At 40.6% G+C, this 26,220-nt stretch overlaps 1 protein-coding gene across 5 annotated transcripts in view; it reads right to left on the bottom strand.

Annotated features, from left to right (window-relative positions):
* The window catches only part of LOC137125109 (inactive dipeptidyl peptidase 10-like), a 41,171-nt gene extending 16,209 nt beyond the window's left edge, over positions 1-24,962 (bottom strand). Inside the window, exons 1-3 of one of the 5 annotated variants that reach the window (XM_067500069.1) lie at positions 24,612-24,962; positions 5,882-5,996; positions 5,367-5,462 (exon numbers count right to left, since the gene is read on the bottom strand). In XM_067500069.1, the coding sequence (XP_067356170.1) occupies positions 5,367-5,462; positions 5,882-5,996; positions 24,612-24,671 (271 nt within the window). In that variant the 5' untranslated portion in view covers positions 24,672-24,962. Of the gene's footprint in view, positions 1-5,366; positions 5,463-5,881; positions 5,997-9,300; positions 9,490-9,563; positions 9,723-14,798; positions 15,031-24,611 lie in introns of those variants that run through there. The other 4 variants (XM_067500072.1, XM_067500067.1, XM_067500070.1 and 1 more) reach the window with 4 other exon arrangements.
* Between the last annotated feature and the right edge of the window lie 1,258 nt (positions 24,963-26,220).

Genomic DNA, 26,220 nt, shown 5'->3' with positions numbered 1-26,220 from the left:
TTAAACTAGGGCCAGCTGCTATTGAAGCCCGACTTGGATGTTAAAGGTGGGAAGAGGAAATGAGTTGGGGGCTGTCAAGGAAGTAATTTCCATTATGTTTGAATTATACCCACAGCACCTCCAGGAGGCCCAGCAGTAAATTCAGATCCAGACCATGCTCGGCAACCTGGGCCATCAGCTCTCATCACACCGGGTCTAACATTAGATTTCCACCGCACTGCATGTCAGACGGTAATTTCCCAGCTTCATCATCAATCTCAAGCAAACAGCTAATGGGATGGCTGACCCTGTTGGGCTGAAAAAAATCATTATTGTAGCACAACAGCATAAAATACTTCTCCCTCTCCAGGATGATGTAATGTAGCATCCGTCACACCTAACTGGGTTTAAAGCTAATAATATACAATCCATCATTTCATTTTGATTCACACACCTGACACCTTTTTAACAACAGCACAGCTTGGACATAACAGAAGAAAAGATGAAAAAAGCAGCGAGATCACAGACTACAGAGCCTACGTAGAGAAATAAAGGTAAAACAACTTCAGAAACTGAAGCCACGGTCAGGTACAGCTGTTGAACTAGATGTCGGGTAAACCCAGTAAATTCTGCACCTCAGATTCGGAAATATGCACTTCACTTCTAACAAAAAGGTCATGTAATCACATGTAAAAATAAACTTTTGAGAAGAAAAACAGAGAAAAGCTGTAATTGCTGTAGGTCTCCTTCAGTTGCGCTGTCATCAGTTGGTGATTACCATACAAGTTTGCAGTCCCCTAAATGCAATTCCAATGTAGGGGGACGTAACGCTGAACCCCACATGATAATAATGCACATTACACTAGAGAGCAAAACTGTAGAGATGTTTGACACGTCTCCTGGAACCTGAATCGGGGATGTTGCATTAACGGGACATAACAACATTGCAAAAATGAAAGAAACACGTGGGTGAAATGTACAATCATCAATTGAATGGATGTGACCTCTCTCGATTCTAAAAAACAACAATTTGTTTTGCAGTTTTCCCCTGTGATTTTTGTTGTGTCCAGATAGAAAAACAAACATTAGGTAATTGGATTCACACATATCGAAGGTTTGAGATGAAATTTAGCAAAGCGGTTAATGCGTCCGTCCCAGTGGCTCACTTTGCACGCTGGAAAATGTCCGACAAAGGATTTTGTTTCTGCAGAAAACGGTAGGCGTAGGTGAAAATGACGCTGTGAGCGAGAGGGAACGAGTGTGGCTAAAACCAAAACAATAAGCTTCAGGAGGCTAAATATCTCAGTGAGGAACTGGGTGATTTACACTCTCAGCAAACCCGTTCGCATACATATGATTGTCATCAATATAAAAATATTACATATAGCAGCTTTGACGCTCCACATGCTTTATAAGTTGCTGTGCAGACTGAGAACAATGGACGACCTGAACGGGTTCATCTCACACTTTATTGTGTCACAGACATTCCCACCAGAGCCTGTAATGGGAAGCCACAGGCCGCGGGACAAGTCATTAGTATTATCTCCCTGTGGATGTGAAGGACGCAGCAGGCAGCGAATCTCTGTTACAAATCCAGAGCATGAAGGCCACTTCACCGTTTCCCTCCACCTCTGTCCTTATGTCGTCATTCCCTCTCCTAAAGCCTTCTCTGTCTCCCAGCTAGTCTCCAGAAAGGTGTTACAGATGTATTTAGCCGCCTAACCTCCTGAATGTGTCGTTAAAGTAGTCATTTAGCTGTCGCCCGTTCAGTTCTACAGCTGCCATTTACCCTTCCTCTCTGTCCTCCTCAGACGCAAACACAATCTGGACAGACATTTCGAATTCGTCACATTTGGGAGTAGAGCACGAGAGCATGTGGAGGAACGGTCTGCTCCCTGTTCTCTGTGACCCCGTAAAGCCCTTGGTCAAAGGTCAAGGTTGCAGTGCCTCTAGCAGAGTGTCTCATATAACGTGGGAAGTCAGTGTCATGTGTAGGTGTTGGAGAAAGAAGCAAAGAACTCAAGCGGAACGATGGAATAGTACAAAAATACAAATGAAAATAGGTTGGGGACCTGAGCTGCCTTCACCGGGTTTCAGTCCATTTTAGGTCTTTTAAGTTGTGTATCAGATCCAGATGTAAATAAGAGCTGAAATGTTGAACTCTCGTTTAATATTCATGTTTTGATGTCAAACCGAAATGTTTTCAGTCTACAGCCAAAAATAAAGGAATCGGCCTCACTGTTCCAATACTTTTAGAGGGAAGAGTATATGTATATGTGTATTTATTCAGTTGAGGTACAATGCAAGCAGACAGTGTCTAATTATTAAGTTGATTTGTGAATGTGAAAATTTTAAGTAATGCAATTATCGTTGACCAAGTTAAATGAGAAGCAAATGACACGTGCACTCAACTGGCACGATGAATAACGAGCACAGTTGTTACCACGAGGGCACAAAGAACAGCCCAGTGTGAAGGCTACAAATATGGCCTCGCACAGAGTACAGCTCCAGGGACAAGCCGTTGTTGCCCTTATTTTCTGAGAGTGTCCCACTACCACCACTACTTCCAGTAACACTACCTCTGATACCCCGACTATCACAGCTACAGTACTATTATTACAATGACCACTATTACCACTGTTGTCACTAACTCTGCTAACTAAAACTAACAGCTATTACTATCACTACTACTAGTACACAGTGTTGAAAACCAAGTATGTTTTCTTAGTATTGTACTAAATTACAGTTTTTCTTTACTTGAGCTTGTCCATTTGTCCTACTGTACTTAATCCTTTGACTTTCACTATGATTCAAAGGCAAATATCGTACTTTTACTTATCTGCCTTTATTTGATAACCGTAGTTACTTTTAAGAACCAGATTAATAAAACCAAATGCAGCTTAATTCTAAGATTTTATTCATCCCCACAGCACATAAAGTTATTAAACATTATCATTATTACTCTCCAAACATGCTACCATCAAAACAGTGAACACATTAATCATCCTAATACAATAACATCCCTCTGATTGAGAGTGAACCAAGTATTTTTGAGGCAACACTTTTGTACTTTTACAAAAGTAACAGTTTTAATGCAGGACTTTTACTTCTAATGTGGTACACTGTGGTATTGATACCTTTACTTTAAATGGTCTGAGTACTTTATACACCACTGCTACCACATCTACCAACTTAAGAAACCCGGCTCTTTACATTTATTGTTAGCAGAGCCTGTTGCATCCTTGAAGCCTTAAATATACTTTTGGAAGTGCAAAAATCACCTGTACTGAAATACAATAAATGGTAAAAACCTTGGAAAACTTCTTTCCCTTCTCATTATTTATAGCCCACTGCCTCCGGCATTGACACTAAACATCCATCTAAAAGTGCACAATTGTCTTCATTTTTCGAAACCAAGAGAGCCTTTTTTTTCCCCTCTTACAATTAATGTGCTGATGGTGTTCAAAGCAGAGCCACAAAGCATATGGTGCCACGTGGAAACGAGCTGCAAACGCGTATTCGGTGTGTAAAACATCTCAAGCAACATCGAAATGGGGCTGCAGACAAACCAAGCAGGCATCGTGAAACATTTCCTCTCAACATCTGAACCATCTGAACCAAGGTGCAACCAAGTTTGCAGGTTCACATGTAACGTAGCAATATTATTATTATCAATATTAAAATCTGCTTTATCTCGGGTTGAGGTTATGATATTTGACCCTCCGTCACTGTAGGCTGTTATGCTCTTGGTTCAACGAGACACTGCGAGACCATCTGTGTTTGGGTCAGCAGGAGTTACTTTCTGTGTTTATGCTGTTCCATTTCATTTTTATGTATTGTTTAATGCCCAGTTTATTTATTAGATTATTCTTATTTCATGTTAAATTTAAATATGATCATTTGTATTTGATATTTTCTTATTTCACCTTAACAATTCATGAATATTTTATTTGATGTTTCTGTCCTAAGGTACGATTTTATACAAATTAGCTTCTTTAATTTCTATTCTTTTTATCTAAAAATAGTTTCTTATTTAATAAATTAAACATTTTTTGAATTTTTCAGTAAGCATTAAATTACATAGTCCAAGGTTTCACGGGTGGATGAGGTTCTGCTGGGGAAATATGGATTAATGTTCTCGGTATTTCTACTGCACGCACGCTGCATTATGGATTCCCAAGAAGGCGTCTCAGCTGTGTGGATGTTTCATTGATGCGTTTGTCAGAAGTCAAATAAAGACATTCATTTGTGGAAAAGACACAGTCAGACGTCTGTGAGTTTCCCAACCTGTCTAGAAAAGGCCTCCTGCACTTTATGGGATTATCAGGAGTGCAACTTTGCACATGGCTCACAGTTCCTCAAACACACTAGAAACTTGGGAAATAAATGGCTTTAATATAAAGTGAATTATCACTGGCCACCTCTCGTCACTGACAAATGTTTGGAGCCTGTAATGAAATCTCAGGTGGACAGATTCTCATTTTCTGCTAATGCACTTCCCACCATTCTCCGAAGTATCTATATGTCTCCAGACATGTTTATATATTATTTCCATCGAATTTGTTTTATCACGGATCACGTCACCCATTTTCGTATTTTTCTAACATAACATCGCACAGAAGTGAGCCAAACCTTCACTGTCAGTGCATTTCATCACTTTTCCTTGTGATATTTAGCAGCTAAAGATGTAGACATTCCCCTCAGGCGTTGGTAGAGACCCAAAACAGAACTAAAAGAGACTAATAGTTGGACTTATTTCATCAGGTGGACACACACAAATGCCCATTGTGCTCGTTAAAACAGTTAACTGGTGAAAATGAGCAACTCTTTAAAGGTGATGATCCTGTTCATGGCTTGTTTCTACTTCCAGCTTCCCTACAAGCTGTGTGAGTTTTAGAGTAGGTGTAAGTGCATTTATTAAATGCCTGTGAGACACATTGAAAAACTGAAACTCAGTTGTATTGAAAGCCACTGAAGACTAGGTAGTCTTTTTTTGTTTGTTTGTTTGTTTTGCCACTTGGATTCAGACTGCTCAAAAAAATTCAAGTTGGGAGCAAATAAAAATTAACCTCAACATGTGCAGCTGTTCTCACTCATGTTCAATTTCTAGAAGATAAAAATACCCAACGACTCTCTGTTGCATCACATCACCCTTTGTCCTCACAATGTCACAGTGTCCTCACGCCGTCTTTCTCCTCCTAAACTACTGTACATGGTTTTCTCCGCAGAGCACACTAATGGAATTTCTGCATGACCTTGATGCAAACTCGTAGCTATGACACTGATCCGCACTGCATCCATAAAGCTGGAAACGTTATGTAGGTGGGTGGTGTCTCGCTCCATAAAAAGCTACTTTAACAGCAAATGACAAGACACGTTACACTCACCACTGATCCATGTGGCCTCTGGATCATGAACACTGAACTCGGGTTTGAACAGATCTGCCACGGTCAGCCTGGATCTGCTGCTTCCAGGAAGCTCCACTGGGGGGGGGGGGGGGGGGGGGCACAGAAATGTCACAATCAAACGCAGTTTATGTTCACAGCTTCACCACAGCATAGATACGCAAAGAAATGTTTTTTTTGTTTGTTTATTCAGTCACACTTGAGTAGAATGCGTTTCACGTTTCATTTTATATGAAAAGGGGTTTCGGTGCAACGTGCAGTGTTTCCACCTCAGTGGAAACAAACAGTAGCAACAATAATCAAACAAGAACACGACAGAAAAACAACTAGATAGTAATTAGATGGTTCCATGCAGAAGTTTCTATGTATAACACGGTCAAAGGTGTTTCTGCTTATTTTTTCCCCACATTTTTTTAGTTACTTTTGCTTCTTAATACACACACACACACACACACACACACACACACACACACACACACACACACACGTCGACATACCGGGTGTGAGGACGACCACAGACATGGTGATGAGCGAGCAGACCACCACGATCACCAGCAGAGAGATGGCGATGCCCTTCCAGTTCCTCTGCGGGGGGCTGACATCTACAAACTCCTGCAAACACACATGGAAAACGATCCAAAAAAGGCGGTTAACAAGCTGCACTTCAACGTGGGACCGGCTGCTGATGTTTCGGGGGGAGGGGGCACTGGGTCTGCACATTAAGAGAGCATTTTCATCTTTGTTTGCCAAATTTTGTTGATCATAAACTAATTTAAGTAAAGCTGACAACAGCAACACAAATCAGAAAACTATTGATTGCTTCAACTCCTGTTGTCCATTGTTGCCCAGACATTTTGATGAAGAAGCAGCTATAAAAACACAGAAGATAGTGAGTGTATTTTTATCAATAATTCAAGCAGAGTTATTAGCATTCATGTCTAGTATCCCACTACTACATGAATTGATTTTGGAATTTAGCAGTCTGGCTCCTCTGACTGGACAGTGAGGGGAGACTTGTGCAGCTTACACTCATCCTGTCTAGACAGAGCGGCGATTATCCTCCCGAAACAGCCATCAGATTGAAGCTTTTTTGTATTATAAATACAAAAAAAAATGTAATTTGAGATTTATGTTTTTCATTTCCCGACTTTTGGACAATGCTTTTCCCTTCAGCACAGATAATGCTTCAGCAGTTTACTTCAATTGGGGGTGGACGGCACAAACTGTTTTCTCATGTGATGACACCTCTGACCAGATGGGGGAGAAGGATTACATCATTTCTCCGGACTGATCTTTTCACTCTTACTTTAGGCGCGAATGATGAAAGTTAGTGACACCAAAAAAAAAAAAAAAAAAAAAACAAGAAAAGGGAAGAAGAAAATGATGCAAGGAAGGGTTTTTAGTTCAACCTCCATGTTGGCCAGAAAACGGGCGCCGACGTGTGCTCGCGAGCTTCCAGCGGCGACACTGCAGGGAATTGAAATAGGAAGCTGACATGTGGGGTTTAATTCACCTTCTTTAGGGCTTGAGAGAGAGAGACAAAGAGAAAAACATCAAGGAAGACAGTGTGAAGCCTCCTTCACACATCAAACGTGGCAGTTTCCAGCAGCACTGTTCCTCTGTGAAACATACGCGTGGATCCTGTTCCCGTAAAACACCGAACAGCCGAGCGACAAACACGCCTTGCTCGGCGTGTGTGATGCATTATGCCCGTAGAGAAATGGTTGAGAAGTAGCACAATGATCTTCATCTCTTGCGGTCTTCAGTCACTGTCAACTGCCTCACAACTAGAAGGTCCCCAGCTTGAATCCCTGGCTGGCTGCGGCCTCTCTGCGCGGAGTTTGCATGTTCTCCAGCCCCCTCCCACAGCCCAAAGTCATGCATGTTAGGTTAACTGGTGACTCTAAACTGCCCATAGGTGTGAATGTGGGTGTGAATGGTTGTCTGTCTGTGTATGTCTCTCGGTGTTGGCCCTGAGACAGACTGGAGACTGTTCAGTTAACTCCAACTCTACCCCCAGGACAGCTGGGACAGACTCCCCCCACCCCCCATGACCAGAAAGGGTTACAGATAATTGATGGGTTGTTTGCGGAAATAAGTCTTGTGGAATTTGCAACTTTTATTAAAAGAAAAACATTTAGTACTAAGGAATGTAGCACAAAATTTCTATAATACCGTAACAATGACAACGCCTTAATGTGTATAAACGTCTTTACAAACAGCCCGAGTCAGGAGTCAGGAGTCCAAACCCAAGAGAAACTGCAGAATTCTTAACGTCTCTGCTCAAAAAATGACTCCAGTGGATGTCTCATGGTTTGTGGTGATGAATGCATTACGAATGGGACACACTGAAGATAAGAGGCACAAATGTGTGTGCAGCACTCTGTGGTGCATGGAAGCTGTTTAATTAATGAAGCAGGAAAAACTGATTCACGCGCGCTCATCAGTGGCGTCTCTGCACACCACTCCACACTCGACTCCTCTCCGAGTATTAGTTCAACATCTCCGAGCTAATTCTCTGCATGCTCAGTGTGTGTGTGCGTGTGTGTGTGCATGCTTTAGCAGAAACAGTTCATTGCAACAGTCTGCTGATCTGACTCACTTCAGTAGACAGAAAAGCAAGCGAGTAGAAAGTGTGTGTGTGTGTGTGTGTGTGTGTGTGTGTGTGTGTGTGTGTGTGTTGTATTTGAGAAAGAGACAATAGGGGATAAAAACTCAGAAATGAATCGACATACTGAACCTGGCAAAGAACAGGATATTGAACTTCCACAAACAGCCCATACTTAAAAGGAGATGGAGAAAATAATTAGGAGTAACAGAGACCTTGAGAAGCATTTTTTAACTTGTTCATCGATGCCGGGAAGACGCAAATATACTGGAAGTGATTTCTATTGAAAGCCTGAGACTGATAAACATCCTCGCAGTCCACAGATACACACCAAGCAATGGCATCCGTTCTAACAGCCGCAGCGAAGCCGCCACACAGTCTGGACTCGAGCGAATCAAAGCCAAAGAGAAATTAAATCAAAGCGTGGACGTCCACGGCAAAGGGCTGCATCCTTTGAAGGATGCATTTGAAGACCAGTAGGTCGAAACAAAGCGGCCCCGTTTCAAAACTGGCTACAAAGGCTCCAACCGGCTCCTTCACTGCCCAACTAACTGCAAGAGTCTGTGGACGCCGGCAATGGCAAGACAATATGATGAAAACACAACAATATAAAGATTATATATATTAAGAAAAAGACTTAAAACCTAATTTTGGTGAAAATTTACCAAGATTTTTTTTTAATTTGCACTCCAATGCAGACCTACACAGATGCTCTGCCCTGAAGGCTTCATGATGCCTGTCAGTATCAAAACACTTTCTGGACGTTTTCTCAAAGAGGCTCATATTTCCCTGCAAATTAATTTATTTTTATGTTGTTCCTGTGTTTTTTACACTTCATTTGTGTTCTATCACTTCAAAAAAAAAAAAAAACGTTTTCCACAAAGAGTTTTTTCAGATTTTTTAAGAGACATTATCAACAGATTTGTCCTAATCTTTCTATGATACCAGTCATTTTAGAGATTGAGACAGGCATTTTCTTAATACTTTTGGCAGATATTTATACATAATTTGTTAGATTTGACATCATTTTAATAGATTTTGACATTTTATTAAAAGTACATCTCAGCTTTAGACATGGAATTAGACATGGTGTATTTCTACCTCCCTGCTCCTGTTCACCCGTGTAAACCGGGAGGACAAAGTATTACTGCAGTGTAACATAAACCTCCGCGATAAACACATATCGCACGTGCACGCTCACAACAATATTTGAAGATTATGAGCTTCCTGTGGACGCAGTGAAGTGTACTGAACTTGCATTGTGCCACCATCGGTCACTCGCTTCACACAATGTGAGAGTGAAGTTACCTGCTCGATCATTTCAAAGACAGAAATCGCTCTGCAGACCGGACACTACCTCAGGAGACAAAACTCAGTTTGCTACTACAACACAGAGACGGAGGACATGTCCATCTTCTGTGAAAGACCCGGGGCTTGTAAACAGCACAGGCGACAAGCATCTATCAACCAGTTTCCCCAACAGCGTCCTTCCAGCGTCTGTCCTGTCCGCACGCACGCGCACACAAGTATCTCCCAAACACACATTTATTGCGAAGGTTTCCGCGCGCTACCTCGTCCTGCTGCGCCTCTTTCGGCTTCTTCTTGGTCGGATCTTTGGACGCCGTCATTGCGCCGCAGCCACGCGCTCTCCCGGTAAGAACGTGCAGAGCTTGTCGGCGCGTCCCTTTAGCAGACAGGTGCGTCAGGTTCGTCGCCACGAGGGCAGCCGCCACTTCCTTGAATGACTTTCAAAATAAAGGCTTCTTATCGTGTAGCGTGATTTTTGTTCTCGAAAAACCCGTTGCTTACTTTATTTGGATGCTGTTATTCATTCTTCTGCTGAAGATGTTTAAATTTATTTTGTTTATAAGTAACTTTTTTTTCAGTCTCCAAACACAAACGGGCAACTACTGCTCATTATTTCCTGAAGAATAAAGTGACAATTTCAAATGTCTGGTTTCTGACTGTCCAACAACGTCACACTCACAAAGATTCAGGTTACAATGATACAAACTTTTAAAAAACTAACTTGAACAATTAACAGATAATCAAAACCATTGCCAATTAATTTTCTGTCACTACTATTGTTTATTTTAATTTATCTACTTTGTGCTGAATATAAACAAACTATATATGTTAACATTGTTATTAGGCGAAAGCTTTAGCAACAGTGGAATTTGATTTTGCAGAGGCTTTTATTTTGGTAATCATTGGATTACATCCCGCTTCGCTTTTTTACTTTCATGTGTATTTCTTATTTTTTAGCTATTTCACTGTCCATGGTGCTGAAACGTTTATTCTAGTTGTAAAAATCGAATCCGGGTAGTGCTGCCCATAGTCCAGAATCCACATCCGTCCTGTGATGATCCCACTTTGTTACAGAGCTGGAATTGGCAGTTTGGAATTAAAGTTTAAGTCAGTAATTTAACTGGTTAAATTCATCTGTTTTGCTTCCAGTAATTGAGTTTAATCCCATCAAGTTGTTAACAGAACTTCTGTAAAGTGTATCGTTTAAGTTAAAGTTTAGAGTAAATTTCTGTATGGCACTTTTATATGGGGGCCCCTAAAAAATCATCATCATCATCAAAATAATGTTTTTGTACATTGGGAAATAAATGTATACATTTTTCACATTAAAAAAATAAAACATGCCTTTAATTTGCTGGAAGGGTGAAAACAATTTTGATGATGTAACTAGAGGGCACTGTACCTTTTACAACCAGGTCGGATTTCTATTGATAGCTTCAGTTTTCTTATGGATTAGTATTTCTACTGCACAGTGTAAACCTCCCATAGAGACTTAAAGTGCATCTGTGAGGACTTTGCAGTGTTTTTTTTCTCCCCGATGACGTCACCTTACTATTCTTACAGTTTCACTTCAGGGACTGAGAGCCCTTCTGTGATATCTAGTATTAAAATATCCCTCAGAAATGAGTTATAGGATTATAGTTCTGCGTGTCATCGAAGAACGGACCGGGCTGAGGCTTCATCTCAAAATCCCTTCAGAGGAGAATGAAGCGAGACAATCGGGCAGATCAGTAACCAGCTGGCCTTTCCTGCTGCCAAATGAGTGGATGCAAACTGATAGGTGTCATAGAGAAAGCCCTGAAGACACCCCCCCCCCCCCCCCCCCCCACACACACACACACACACACACACACAAACACACACACATTCCCCAACATAAAAAACACACTCACAATCTAAAAATAGAGAAGACAACAGGAGGGAAAAGAAAAAAAAAGGCAACAAATAAAGATGGAGTAGACATAATAGACACACCAGCCTGGGGATATTTGTCTCCTTGTGTTTGTGTTTATATTTCTGAGGACCAAATGCTCCCATAATGTCAGGAAAAAACTGGGATCCGCTTGCCACTTCCATATTGGAACTCTGACAACTTCGCTGGCCAAGGGTCACATCCAGAAACCAGTCATTCCGTTGCAGAACCCGATCTTTCCTTTCGAGACAACAGTCTTCCCAGTCCAAACCCGAAATTAATGCAGTTTAACATGTGAATGCTGCTAAAATTTACCACTCCAAATCTGTAGTCAGCAGATGCACGCCCCTCATTTCTACCTGGCAATTATCAAAATTTTCCAGCTCAAATAACAAATGGTAATGGAAGACTTCACCAGCTGCTGTTGCTAGTAAATGAAGTTAAAATTAGCTCCAATGCGTTGGCTAAAAAAGGCCATTTCTGACTGTTTTTGTAAGGATTCTAGCCAACTAGCCTCAAAAGATGGTCTTAAATATGCACTTAGACGATCTACTGTAAATGTCACGGACAAATATTCACACTCACATCCACATCTGCAGTCAATTTAGAGTCACCAATAAACCTAACATGCTCACAAGGACCATTTGCAAACTGTACACAGCCAAAGACAGATCACATTTTGACATCAAGTCTGACTTGATAGCAGAAAGATAGCAGAAGTCAAAATTTGGGAGGTTCTAAAAAGAGAAACACTGATCCTATAAACATCTAAACTACACAATTTGAGAAAATACTTGAATTCTCTGCCTGCCAGTGGGCCAGACTCCAGTGCATCTTAAAATTCAGATCACTTGGAGTAAAATTCAAAAGTTGAGAAAGTGTATGGAGTAAAAATCTGTACAAGTGCAGTGTAGGCAGCATTAGTGCTCAGACAAGAGGAACAGTTCAACAAGCAGGGAACAAGGGAAGAGTGGCTGCAGATTGATGATTCTGAGGAAAACTTAGGAGATGAGGATGCAGATGAAAAATGGCAAAAGGAGCAGGAGGAAAACATCGTCAAAGCCTCGACACTCTTCTCTTCCCATTAAATATTTAACAAGTGGAATCAGAGACGACATTAAAACGAGCTCCTGCTTTCTCCCTGACCTTTGCTACTTTAAGAAGTTTGCTAATGTCCCAAAGGCAGAAATCTTCAATCCACAATTGTGTCTCACTGAATAATTCTACTAGTGTTTTCATGTTTGCATTAAATCAGAATGCATATATTTACACAAACTATTCATACTCACAACAGTCTTTACATATATTAAGCCCAAAGTTCCAACTACCACTGCCACACAGCTGAGCTTCCTCCTCCTGTCTGGGTCTCACTCTAACAGGGACCGATTTACATCTGGGACACCAGGTGAATGTAATTAACCTGATGCCAGGATGGAAACCTGCAGGGCTGAGCTGGGAACAACCGAGGTTTGGCGGGACAGTGTTCTTTTGATAAGGAAGGTTCCCAAGTGGGTTGGCATTGACCCTGAAGAGTCCGAGGCAGAGCCCTGATGGAACACTGCTTCGGTGCTTCTTTCCCCCTCCCTCTTTAGGAAAGACAAAAAGCTGTAAGCTAAAGGAAAGTGGTAAGTAGCCTAATGATAGATTTTTACCTCCTAATTGTCCTTGACTTCAGATTTGGAGAGAAACAAAGGTTTTTGTAGGTTTTTTTTTTGACATGGTGAGGTCTGGTTAGTGGGGTCTTCTCCTAAATGTGAACAAGTCTCTTTTCTCGGACCAACTGTCATGCAAAGATGCAGAACTTACTTTAAAACAATGTGTGAATAATCATCATTGAAGAATCAACTTGTTACACAAATTCTTTAAACATAATATACTTGATAAATACTTTAATTTCACAATTTTCACAATGGCAGAGAGCTGCCTTAAACACTGAACTGCAGGAATGCTTCAAATCTCCCTGTGGTCTGACTGTCCATTTATAGAAATGTTAAATTGCAAACAGCAAAGGCGCAATGACAATAAGCTGTGAGTGGGAGTGGAACACAGCCATGTACCTGCAAAGACATATTAGTCATCGCCAACATAGTGCACATGAATATTTGAATCTGTACGTGTCGTGGCGAAATATTTGACGATTACTGGTGACAGACCCCTCGAGTGTAATCAGTAAAGAAGCTTCCACGTCCAGGATGTCTTTAAGGGCTTTATTTTCTTGCAAGTGAGAAGTGCACCAACAGACTTTCAAGCCTCCATCCAGTGCAGTTCTAAGGACTTAACATGTCAAACATGAATTTATATCCTTCTGTTGCAGGGCATAATACTCTGTACCCCCCAGGCTGCTGCCTCCAGCTTTTCTCCTTTTATGGTAACTTTTCCAACATACGTTAAGCACTTAGGAATCCGGTGTAACTCGGAGACGTCTCCGTGTGGACAGTCTACCATATATCTGACCTTGAGCACTTCTGCAGACATTTCCAAAAACCTGTATATCAAACCAAGTGTCACAACATCCTGCATAAGTACAATGAGTACATTTTATCACTACAACTAGACAAAACATAAGCATTGAAATTATTCCTACTTGATTTTCCATCATAGTACAACTATTTTTTTTATAAGGTGTCCATCAAACGCTGCACATAAATGGCGGAGTATGCTTTTCACACCAAGAATAAATCACCAAAAATTAGTTTTCGTAGCTTTTTTTTTCGTAGAAAAATTTAAACAAAACCTGAATCAATCAGCCACCTTGAAAATGCTGTAATGTTGTAGAGCTGCGTTCCTAAAAATGTGCTCTTCTTATTCGTGTTCGCCTTGAAGCAAACTGTGGCATTTTATATAAATCTGAAGTTGAAATAAACTCGTCTGATCTGTATTGTAACTACCACCAATAAAAAAAAAGAGACACAAACAAATGCACACCGGTGAACGATCCACTGAACACGAACGTGCCACGAGAAAACCAGTGACGGATGTGCAAGGAAAACTGGATCCACTACCCAAGACCTAGAAGAAATTAGGTCAACGTTTAGGACTTGACCACATGTGCAGCACTCACTGACCAGCTGAGGCCCTGGGTGGGCTTCAGTGGGACGAGCATCCAAAAATATAAAGCAAAAACATGAATAAAGCATCCTCCTCAACAAAGTCTCGTGTCTGCTCGAAACAAAAGCCAGTTGAGACGACTGGTATTTGGTTTTTCCAGCGACTGAAGTCTAAAGCATGAAACTTCAACACCCTATATGTTCAAATCACACAGAGACAAACTCCACAGCCCCATTCATCAGTCCCGACACACTTCAAGTCCCTGAGGACATGTTCCTGTTTCTTAGAGCCCCAACTCTCCCTGGAGGCAGCAGGCACCGCTGGGAATTCACAACAAACACACCACTCTTGGTAAAGAATGTCCATCACATTTTCTCAAACAGTCCTACGTCAGACTTGATTCTCCAACTTCAGGAGTCCTTCGGTTGAAATATTCAGCCACTGCTTAAGGCCCACACATCCCAACACCCCCTCCCTACCTTCCCGTTAGGAGAAAAGCATGGTGGTCTCTATAAATAGGAGCATTTCGATGCCTCACCTCCAAGAACCTGAGCTCTGGGTCCATCATGTTGACGCCTCTCCAGTCAAAACACTGTACCATGAACATCAAACTCAAGCAGCGTCCCTCCACAAGTGTTTCACAAGCTCAAGGGTGGAGACAGGTTGGCCAAAAAAAAAAAGAAAACCCAATAAAAAATGCATTTGTTCTGCAATGCAATGGAGAGAGAAACAACAGCAAGCTGGGAAAAACTGGTTTCCTCTCCTCCTCTTGCCGACAGCGTGTCTGTCTGGCTTTTCTCTTCAGAGTAAACAGACGACTGCCACACACACACACACACACACACACACACACAGATACACACAAAACCCCTCTGTTCTGATTTTACTCAAAAATGGTGTCATTCATAAGTGAAATCAGCCAACCCAGTTTCACTTGGCATCGTTAGTCTGATAATGTGATTCTGTGCCTGGTGGTTGTTAAACTGAGGCCCGACGAGCTCAGTTGATTCGGTTTCTGTGTCAAACGCACGATCAGGCTGCATGCCGTTTTAAAAAAGCCTAAAAACAAATATCAATTTTTGTCATTATTTTCCAGGGCAACGAGGCCATAATCACTTCCTTATTGTTGAAAACAGGTCAGCGATTCGTACGTGAGACACGATGACGACACGGTGCAGAAAATCCACTAACAGTTATTGCTTTAGGGTTGACACATTTTGTGTACAGCTGTGAGTTTAAAGGGGGTTTAATATTGTGATCAGAACAACAAAAACTCACCTTTTTAGTCTTTTGATTAAAATATTTTATGTGCACCATTCATTTATTGTATTTCTGTACATACTGGATCGTTTATTTTATCTTCTACTTTCTTTTGTTTTGTTCTAATCATTTATTTCATTGGTTATATAAAAATGTATTTTATGTATCTTCTTTGTTTGTGTCCACTAGTCTCAGTGTCCTATATTTTTATGTCTTATTGCCCTCTTCATGTGCCTTCCTGTCAGTTTCTCCATTTTCTTTTCAATTACTCATTGAATCAATCCACCAATAATTGGTAACGGAGTCCTATGAAGCTGGTTCCATTTTGGATCCAGTTCTGAGCTCATACAATGTCCACACTTATAAAACTCTGTGTCCAAGTCGGCAAATAATCTAATTGTAAAAGCTGATTACTTCAGAACAGTACTTCAGATTGAGACTGTACCCCCACAGCTTGCTTGAGGCCCCATCACCCTACAAAAGGCCCAGCGTTGCAACACACCGGTATTATCCTTTAATTTACACGGCGGTGGTGTCTGCGCCGTGTGCGAGCCAAGTCTCATTCGCTTGGTGATTCTGTGCATTTCAGTGGAAGCAATTAGACAAAGCTTCTGTGCCATAAAAAGAGCAGCTAACGAAGGCTTAATAAACACTGCAACCTGTGTGATGGGGAAGCAAAGCATTCTGGTCCACAGAGCCTGATGTATTGTGCATAACGTGTAATGTTATATTTCTGATATAAAACACTGCTGTAGTGTGTAAATATCTGGACCTGATGTTTAGTAACTTTGATAGACCAGACCCATGATGCTGCGTGAGCTTTCTCTTCAGAGGAGATTAAAAACATCTATAAATCAAGGTATCGAAGGCGGCAGGAAGGCGGCCGGCCGGGAAGAAAAAGCCTGCTGGGGCTTTCAGCCCAGAGGGAGGGATTCAAACCGCGACAACCGGCTCTGCTGCACAGCAGGAGCCCAAAGTCAACCCAACCTGCTTAGACAGATTATAGAAATTAAAGTAAGGACGGCTGCTGCTGTACTGGAGGAGAAAATGGTGAGCTTGCGTTTGCCTGATGCCGACTTCACAGCAATGTTACCGAGTGAGACACCATCTAAATGAAAAGCCCCGATTGTTTACACGCTTTGTGGCGGAGCTGTGAGCAAAGATAACTCCTTAATTAATTTGCCTTGACGTTTGCCGCGGTGCTTTCTTCTAAAATCTCAATTAAATCAGGAAAAAAAAAAAAGACATGAACTAAAATAACTTTAAAAGCAGGACTTAAATCAGGACTATATCATAAAAATAAAGCAACAGTCAGCCACCTGTTAGCTTAGTTTGTTAGCCTATTTGATATGGCTGCTGTAAAGACTGAAGAACACCAGCACAACTTGTCAGTTTCTGTGTTCGGAAAAATGCCAGCGCATCAAACAAACAAGAGTGTGAATTTGTGGATTTTGCTGCTGGGAGACAAACTTTGTAACATTAGGAGACTCTTTTTTTTTTTTCTTTCTGTGTCATCATCCAGGTCCCGGTTAAGGTAAGCTAACAACTATGCTAAGCTAACTAGCTTTAAGGTTTAAGTAGGACATAAAAACTGGGTTTTATAGGCAGTTTCTTGTGTACAATCTCAATCTACAAGATCAGTCGGTAAAGGCAGTTGTCCACGGACCACTGGGGCAGTGGTTCGATCCCCGGGCCTGGCTGTATGTCAAAGTGTGTCTGGGCAAGACACTGAAGCCCTAACAGCCCATTTCCATCCCCAGCGGTGCAGTGCTAAATAAAGGAAGCTAACAACTATGCTAAGCTAACTAGCTAGTACTAGTACTTTCTCCAGACTTTAGCCTTAAGCTAATTTAGCAACAGCAAAAACAAACAAACAAACAAACCAAAGAAGGCACAAAAAAAAAAAAAGTTCAAACTTTTACATGAAGAAAAGCTGGCTATGTCCAAGCTAAAGATAAAAAAAAATACAAAATAATACTTTTAAAGAATTTAAAAGCCCTAGAGTTTATTAGGGCTTTGACATCTTCACACACACACACACTCACCACCTGAAGAGAAGCCACGGATAACAGTGTTCATTACTGATTAAGAGAAAAGCTTTTACGGGTCAGAGGTGTGACGGAGCTGCTCAGCACCGTCCTTATCTCAGTCTGTCCTGCTCAGCTCCATACTGGACCAGAAGCCAGCAGCAATTAACTGCACATCTGCGTATTTCTCTGTCTCTGTCTTCACACTTTGCAAAAAAACATGAATCACAAGTCTGGCGAAGACAAAGATGCAGAAACAGCTGGGAACTCATAGGAAATATACTGTAGTTGTAATATCCAGCTGTGTTTATTAATGCATTTAACAAACTCTTGACACGAGAGTCCTGAGACCTGACAATAAATTTGCTTTTTTTCTTATTTAAATACCTGACGTCAGGTTATTTTTTTATACCAAACTTTGCCAAAATTTGTCTGAAGGTTGTCAGCATTATTAGCGGCAATCGACTCTCTTTGTGTGGTTCTCCACCCTACAATACTGTGCTACATCAAATTACAAGCTTGAAGTTTACAGGTGGTGGCGTGGAGGTAAAGCTCAGATTACCTCGGTGCAGTGACGGGTGAGTTGGAAGCGTTCTGGCACTCATCCTTCTAGCTTCACTAAAGTTGGCTGGAGGACCAGCATTTAAATCCTGGAGCTATTTACGTCCTTTCAATAGCTCTTTTGCTTCTGGTGATTGCGTTTTGGCTCCAGAAGTCATGAAAATGGGCTGCACGGAGCTAACTTTCCGCAGCAACTCAGAGTCAATGGAAAAACGGCCGATGGCATTGATGGCAAATTGCAGATGACTCCTCAATATGGAGTAAATTGTTAAATGTAATTATGCCACATTCACATGAAACTGTAATAAGCATCCAAGGGGGAGAAACCGATGTACACACCACCAAGGCTTCAAACCCGGTGTCATATTATAAGTTCAGCAGCTGCAGCCCAGGAGAAACACATTAGTTTCCCTCGTACAGCAATGCGAGCGCATGTGGAGCCTCTGGACTGACCTTGGTTTGTGCAATTATATTTCGAAGCAGTCCAACCTGGGACGAATTCTTTGTGCTGCTCAGCAATGTATGAGCCCCAGTCTGACTCACTGACCTTAAAAATAACCTGTCATGGTAAAAAACAGGCATATGCAAAACAGGTGAGAGCATATCGGGGAGGGGGGAAAGAAAACAACTTTTACATGTGTGTGATTTCCTCAAGAGTGAAAATCCTTCAGCAGATGTGCCAAAGTAAAATCTTGATGATTTGGTTTGTACGATTTGAAGGTAAAGGTTAATGGGTCCCTGCTCACTTTGTACATGTGACAAAAATGATGCAAATGCCGTGCAGCAGAAATGCAATTGTGCCACAATGAGGTCTGCTGCAGAAGTCATTTTTAAAAGGAAACCCCCCTTTCCTCCCTGTACCTTTTCACCATTTCTTTCTATTGAGTGTGACAAGTGATCCCTCACTCACCAGCATTTCATTACATCACATGCCAGTAGAAATTCCCTGACAGTTAGTGCTGAACCATCTGGAGTAACACTGTCCTCTATTGACAGAAAAACAGACCTGCACTCATGTATATACTGCTCTCAATCTGAACCAATGCAGTTATTTCAATGAATAGTAATAGTACTGTAGATTGTACATCACACATGGCTAAATTTCAGCCACTGGAACATACTAGGACCCTGTTTTTGTTATTGTAGGTATCATTGTAGTTTAATTTGTGTGACTTTTTATGCTGGCAGTGGAAGAAGTTGACTTGATGTGAATATGTCGATAAAGGCTGTAAAAGAAGCAGCTATTTCACACACAGTACAAAATAAAAACAAATCAGAAGGTGAGAAACAAATAGCTTCACTGACTAAAGAAATTTAGAATTTAAACTATTTTTTAAAAAAAATTGTAACAATCTGTGTTTTGTGATTTGCAGTGTTAGTATCTTGTGCACTGCATCAGAAATTTGGCAGAGTGACTCTTCCAGGCTTTCACACAATAACAGTGCAGGCCGTGAACGTGCCAACAGCTCTGCTCCGTGCTTTTGGATTTCTACACAACAAATGTTCTGTAAAGCCAAACTGTGATTCTGTTGGAGCAGCAATAACTCATAAATTCTTGTTTTTATCTTTACCGTACAGCATGTTCAAGTATGAGCGAGTGGGAAGTGTTAAAATGAGCCAGTGAAGCATAACAGCGGCCAAAGGGCAACATGCTAATCACAGGTCTATGAACATCTTCGGTGCAGTGAGGTCAGTGATGATGAGGATGGTTGAGTCATCTTCCTCCACTCACGCTCGCACCCTAACGAGCTTCTTTACTCCTCGCCTGTCTCCACGGTAACAGATGACCGTGACGACACAGGCTAACGTGAATATTAAGCAGCTTGATTAAACCCTGTTGGGTTCTGTTCAGTTTGACGGATGCGCGTTTTTTCAATTCACTCTCAACTTCTGGCTTTTAGGTGAAGTAGCTTTCATTTCAGTATCTTTTTTTTTTTTTTTTTGAGTTTATAAATGAAAGAAAATGTAGTTTTGGCAATTTAGAAAAATGTGTTTTTCTGCAGGTAATTAGTGAGAAAGTTGTTTTATGTACAACAAAAATCCACACAATAATTAAAAGCTGCTTAACTTAGCTTTAACACAAAGACTAAAATAAATTAAGGTAAATAGTTAGTGGAGCTTTGGTAAAAAGTAACAAAACACCTCTAAGTAATATGTACTGTTTTTTTGTGTTTTTTTCTGTGTTTCCTCATAACAGCTGCTCATTTTTTGGCCTTTTAAATCAAACAATGAAATGAAAGAAACAATAATAACTGGAAAGGTTCCAGGTTTTCCTCAACATTTTTGTTTTAAAAATGGCATTAAACCTCCCTCTCCTTTCCCCATATGATCAGATCTGTCTGCTTCCTCAGCAGGTGAAATCTGGATGATATCATCGGGAGGAGTTTTATTTATTAATTTTTTTTCATTTCAGATGTCATCTCGACCAATAACACTACAAAAGCTGCAATCTTGCTTGAGCTGCACCTCCAAAACTCCAGGTGACTTTATCTGAAATTCAAAAGATGATGTCATCTGGAGGAGCTTTTCAGCTAGAAGCAATGTGGTGTGTTAAATTTAAGAAAGTATATTAAATATTTGAAATCTATAAATACACCTCCAAGTTCAAAACCGGTGTAGCTGCCCATTATGGAAGATTCATTTGTGCATTAGTTTAACACAAAAATAAAAAAAAGTATTTTTTTCCTATGTTTGTATCACTTTAAACCTCTTGTGACCTCCAGCATAGGTGAACAGATAAATCTGATAAAGATAAACAAAGTCAATACGTGTCGGAGCAAATCGAATCGAAGTAAACTGGAAGGAAACTCGAAAGTAAACTCGAAGTAAACTATTTGCAATGGAAAAATTACAGCAAATTAAAACTTCTAAAATCCCTTAAGTAGATGACAAATTGAAACTGCTAAGGTTATTAATTCCCAGACAACGTTGCCTAATACCTTCAAACTGAATATAATTACTGCTGCTTGCTATATATGTAATTGCCACCAGGAGGTAAACAAGTTTTCAAAATACATCAAGTCTGGCAGTTTTAGAAGGCACATTTTTTTCAGTAATTCACTACATGAAGAAGAAGTGTACACCTCAGTGGTAAGAGATCACTGAAGACGGATGTCAACACACAGATCTAAAGACAAAACCATTTCGCTCAGTACTTCTTCAACTGATTCACTGCAACACGGGTGCATGAACACACACTCCCACTCCTCTGACCTCAACCCTACAAAATGGGATCTGACTGATACATATACTATATGATAAAAATGTGCAGGAAGAACAAGTTACTTAGCAACAACCAGTGGAAAATGAGGAGACAAACATTTCTGAACTGAAGTATAACAGTATATAATATAATATAAGATAAAGTCAAATGAGCTTAGATGCTGCTTAACTGCAACATAATGTGTAAAGTTTATTATACACAACCAATCTTTTGGAAATAATAATGAATTATGACATGAGATAAAATTTGATTTGTTCAATTAGAAACTACAGCCCCTGGGAGAAATATCCAAGTATCTCCCATAACAGCAGGGCTGCAACAATTGATAGATTAATCAATTAGGAAATAGAAGTTATGAAGTTATTTAGCTTGAACATAATTGTAGTTGTGGAAACTGCCACTTTTCTGCTGATTCAGACACATTTGAAGACACCATGTTGGACCCTGGGAATCCTGTTTTTCCCCAATTGACACAATTTTCTGACATTTTGTTCACTAAAAGACCAATTGAATTGAAAAATAAATTAAGTATCTAAATTTGAATCGGGATATTCCACATATTTTCAATTTAGTTCTTTTTACTTTTTGTCCAATGTGTTGCCACCAGTGCTGCTGGAATACATTAAAAAACTATTTAGGATGATCCAACAGGACTTTCTGAAGGCAGCTGTAAACTTTTTGTTTATCCCAAACCACAACTGGAATCAAGCAGGACAGAGGCAACAACATCTGTTTCATTCACTCAGATGTAAAAGAAGACCTGTAAGACCAGGCCTTAAGCAAAAAAAAGACTGATGAACGTAATATGGGGGCGTTTACTACCAGCTGCCCTCTAGGATTTAACAGATTCAACATGCACAACATTTAGAGACAGTGACGTGCGGAAAAATGAACTCACAAACTTGGAAACACAGAAAACTTCAAACTGAGCTTCTGTTTGATAAGATGCTAGCAGTTTATTTATGCACATTTTACACCCTTTGCTCAATTTAAACCACTTGGGTCATTTTGCATCTGAGAGCTGGTTCAGTGTGGGCAACAGAAACTTGAATGCGTCTTTCTCATTCACTAATAGAATATTATACAAACTTATTTACATTTTATAGAAAAGCCATTTGAGATACATGCAGAGTGTTTCTAGCAGGATCCTCTATAGGTCTAAACACACCGAATGGTACCTTCACTGATATTTAACTTGCTTCTTTTGGACCTCGTTTGAGTAGTAAATGTAAATAAATACCATTTACCTTCCCTCTGATTTTACTATATTAACATATCTCTCTACGTCTAACTGAAAAAACTCCTGCAGATGACATCACCCAGAGGAGTTTCTCAACATTAGGGGTTCATGTCATGTCATCTCGTTGCTCATACTCTAAAGTTTGTAATCACCGTCAACTCCTCCGGATTACATCATCTGAACTCCTAACGTTGAGAAACTCCTCATGACGATGTCATCGGGAAGAGTTTTTCAGCTAGAAGCATAGAATTATTTTAATACGTTTCAAAGCATTAATGTACATTAACACCCTAAACAATAGCCGTAGAAAGCAAGTTGAAAAGTCATCATTTAATATATAATATTAACATTATTGTTTAGTTTCACTTTGATTTGTCTGAAGAGCTTGAATTCTCAATGACTCCCATTCACATGTAATACCAACAAATTGGCCAGCAGATGTGGTCATGTTTAAATGTGTCGTTGCACCACCTTCAACACAGCTGCTGGTGCAATGCTTCACGAGGCTTTCATTTTTCCTACCCCTACATTTTGTTGATTTTCCGTGTCCGATAAGTAAAAAAGCAACTGAAACTATGTCCTTTGTTACAGCAGCACAGTTCAGCAGTGGCGCTCTGCATACACTTCGATCCATAATGAATGTCGGCGTCTTCATGCCTTCGCCCTCTATTGTACTGTGGTTATCAGCTATAAAACACGAGTCATAAACACACCGTGCAATTGGATCTTCCACTATGGCTGTCACTTAGTAGACTAAGTGAGCGTGAAAATATGACGTGATGTTCCTCTTATTTGGGATAATTCAAATTCCTACTCTGAAGCTTTGTCTGCAATATAATGTATTTTGACGCTGCAATATGAGCTTTAATTGGTAGTAACCTGCACCACATGATTTCGTCATTAGATAAAGTGCAGTTTAGCATATAAAGTTTACTTCTGAACCTAATGGATGTTTCATTTTTGGCATTAAGATAGTTTATTCAGATTCAAAATTGTCTATAAGCAAACGCTAAAACTCTAAAAAGACAAATAACCACAGTTTCGTTGAGCTACAAATGGGCACAGTTGACATTTACTTTCACACTAGGTTTTAAGACATTTGGTTTCAGTCACACTGCTTCATCACTAGCATCAGTAAGTGCAGAATGTTCAAAGTGTGTGACTCAAATCACACTTACTGTGTTGTGACCATTGCAACCACTTCCTGTTCTCTGCTCTGCTCCAACTCTGCCTCTGAATGATCTGATACAAAATTCATATTCTCATTGTCATTTAAACTGTCCACATTAAACTAATGGAAATATGTAATTAGGCCTGTGTCACACCATATTGTCTCTGCATAGTTTTGAGGTTTGTTGCACCTAAATGCATGTCATGAATGTCGAGTGTGCATGTTGCAAAAGTCTAAGGAAGAGTTAAGTCTTTTTCTGTGATTTGGAAATGGCTCAGCAAGCAAATCAGACGTCAAAGACACAACATATCACCAAAGAAATATTGCATCCTCATTCTATTTTTCAGCCTATTTCTGTGGTTTATTGTACTTTCTGATGATGCTCACACACTCTAAGAGTGTATGTTCTTCCAAAAATACCTGAAAACAAATTACTCACAATTCGTCTGAATTAAGTTTAATACAATTTAGAATTCAAAGGTGTGAGAGGTGCACACCGCCTCCCGCCCACAACGACAGATGGGATAGGCTCCCAGTGTCAGATAATGGCTGATTAGATTTTGTCAAACTGTGTGTTAGTCTAAAGAAGAAGGTCCACAAATGTTAATTAAAACTCACTTTTAAAAAATAAAGCTGGATATGAGCAGACGCTCATAGACGCTGTGCAGTGTTAGAAACACGAATCAGCACTTGTTGATAGTGTGAAAGCTCTAAAAAGGCTCTCGCTGCCTTAAAGTAAAGGTAAATATTGGCATATTTCAAGTATAATATGCTGTCGGTTCATTTATCGGTCAGTGGTGCAGTGTGTAAGAAAACACAGTATTGTCAGGATGAAACAAAGATCAAACACGGTAACTGATCCATCCTACCTTGGTGTCCTTGATTGGCTGACAGTCAATCTGATGAGAAACAGATGCAGTTTGGTTCATGGTTGCCGCTCGGCTTCACGCCGCTTCTTGACGTGAAACCAAAATAAAACCCCCCCCCCAAACACGGCCGTCAGTCAGGGATTCCCGGCAGCTCAGTTCTGAAGTTTCCCCCCCTGCCGCTTCGCAGCTCCCGAACTGACGCTCCACTAATGACACCGAGAAATGTTCTTTCTCTTCGTTGTATCACCAGAGGCAACAAATGCACAATCTGCTTCCCGTCCTTTGTATCTCTCTCTGGCAGCAAATGGTCTCAGTGCCACATTTAAACACGGTCCCTCCCTCTGTGATCATCCCCCTCTTCTTCTTCTCTTTCCCTCTATAGCGAGCGTGCAGCTGACAGACAGTTCATAAACCAGGATGTTTGCCAGTGCCTCCCACATACCAAGACGTTTCTTGATCAGAATGCAAATTTGCTCCGTGGCAAAGATATCGCAGGCGTTCGGTGGGAGCTTTTACATTTAAAAGCCTTTGCCTGACGCTGGTTTTCAAAGTGTCTTATGGCAGAGGGGTTTAGTGTTTGGATGAAAGCCTCTTTTCCACCTCACACTGCTAAATTCATGTTGAGCTAAAACTTTGAGCCTTCAGGAACCCGCTGCTCTTCGTTCCATTAAAACAAAAAACAAAGATGTGCCGTTTTTTGCTTGGTGACAAATGCACACTGCTCAGATTTTGACTGGGCCAAAGTTGCAGTTTGCATGCATGTGTATTTAAACTCATCAGACTTAAGTCCACGACCAGAACGGGCGAGAATGAGTCAGACATGAGGTCACTGTCATCTTTAGCAGATTGAGCCAAATGCGGGACATGAGCGGCTGTCATGATCCCAGTGGCCTTGACCTTTGACCTTTGTTCACCAAAATCTAACCAGTTCATCCTTGAGTCGCTGTGGACTTTTGTGACCATTTGAAGGAATTGGGACGAGCTGTGCAGTCCTTCGACCAAAGAACCAGGAGGTTTATGAAGACGTCTCTTAAGGCAGTGTCCCATGTTGTAGCTTGCATACAGGAGCTTTCTCATCATGCAAACAATCACAAACATGCAATTCCAAACATCAGGATTAAGGTTCAAAAGCTACTTTTTTTGTGAATAACTTCAAGTTCATTTTACTATTCTGCAGTTTTGGACTAATTACAATTCCAAAAACCGCTCAGGCCTTTATGCAGCACTTCCTCTTTAGCTCTGTGTGAAATGGCTGGTTTTAGCTCCTTTCTCTTTAAGGCTCTTCTTACCCACCTTGTCTCTTCCCTGATTGGCCAGCTTTTAGGAAACCTGCCGGTGGAGCCATGGATCTAATGATCAGAAAAGAAGATTGGTCATTAAACATGCTGTTAAGATACTTCTTTACTCCTTTACTTTTTTCTTTTTTTAAATTGCCATCTCTTTTTTTTGTAAAACTCCCATACAAGATTTATGAACACTGAAATAAGCCCCTTATCCGCTCATCCATCCATCCATAGTATGTTAAAGCTACATGCCTCTACCGGAGATGCTGTTACACATTACAACTGTTTTCATAATGAAAAATGCATGTCCATGATGCATATTTGAT

This window comes from Channa argus, chromosome 4 (genome assembly GCF_033026475.1).
Source record: "Channa argus isolate prfri chromosome 4, Channa argus male v1.0, whole genome shotgun sequence".
NCBI classification, from domain to species: domain Eukaryota; kingdom Metazoa; phylum Chordata; class Actinopteri; order Anabantiformes; family Channidae; genus Channa; species Channa argus.
Note: the sequence above shows the minus strand (reverse complement) of the source record. Positions and strands in the feature narration are given on the sequence as shown.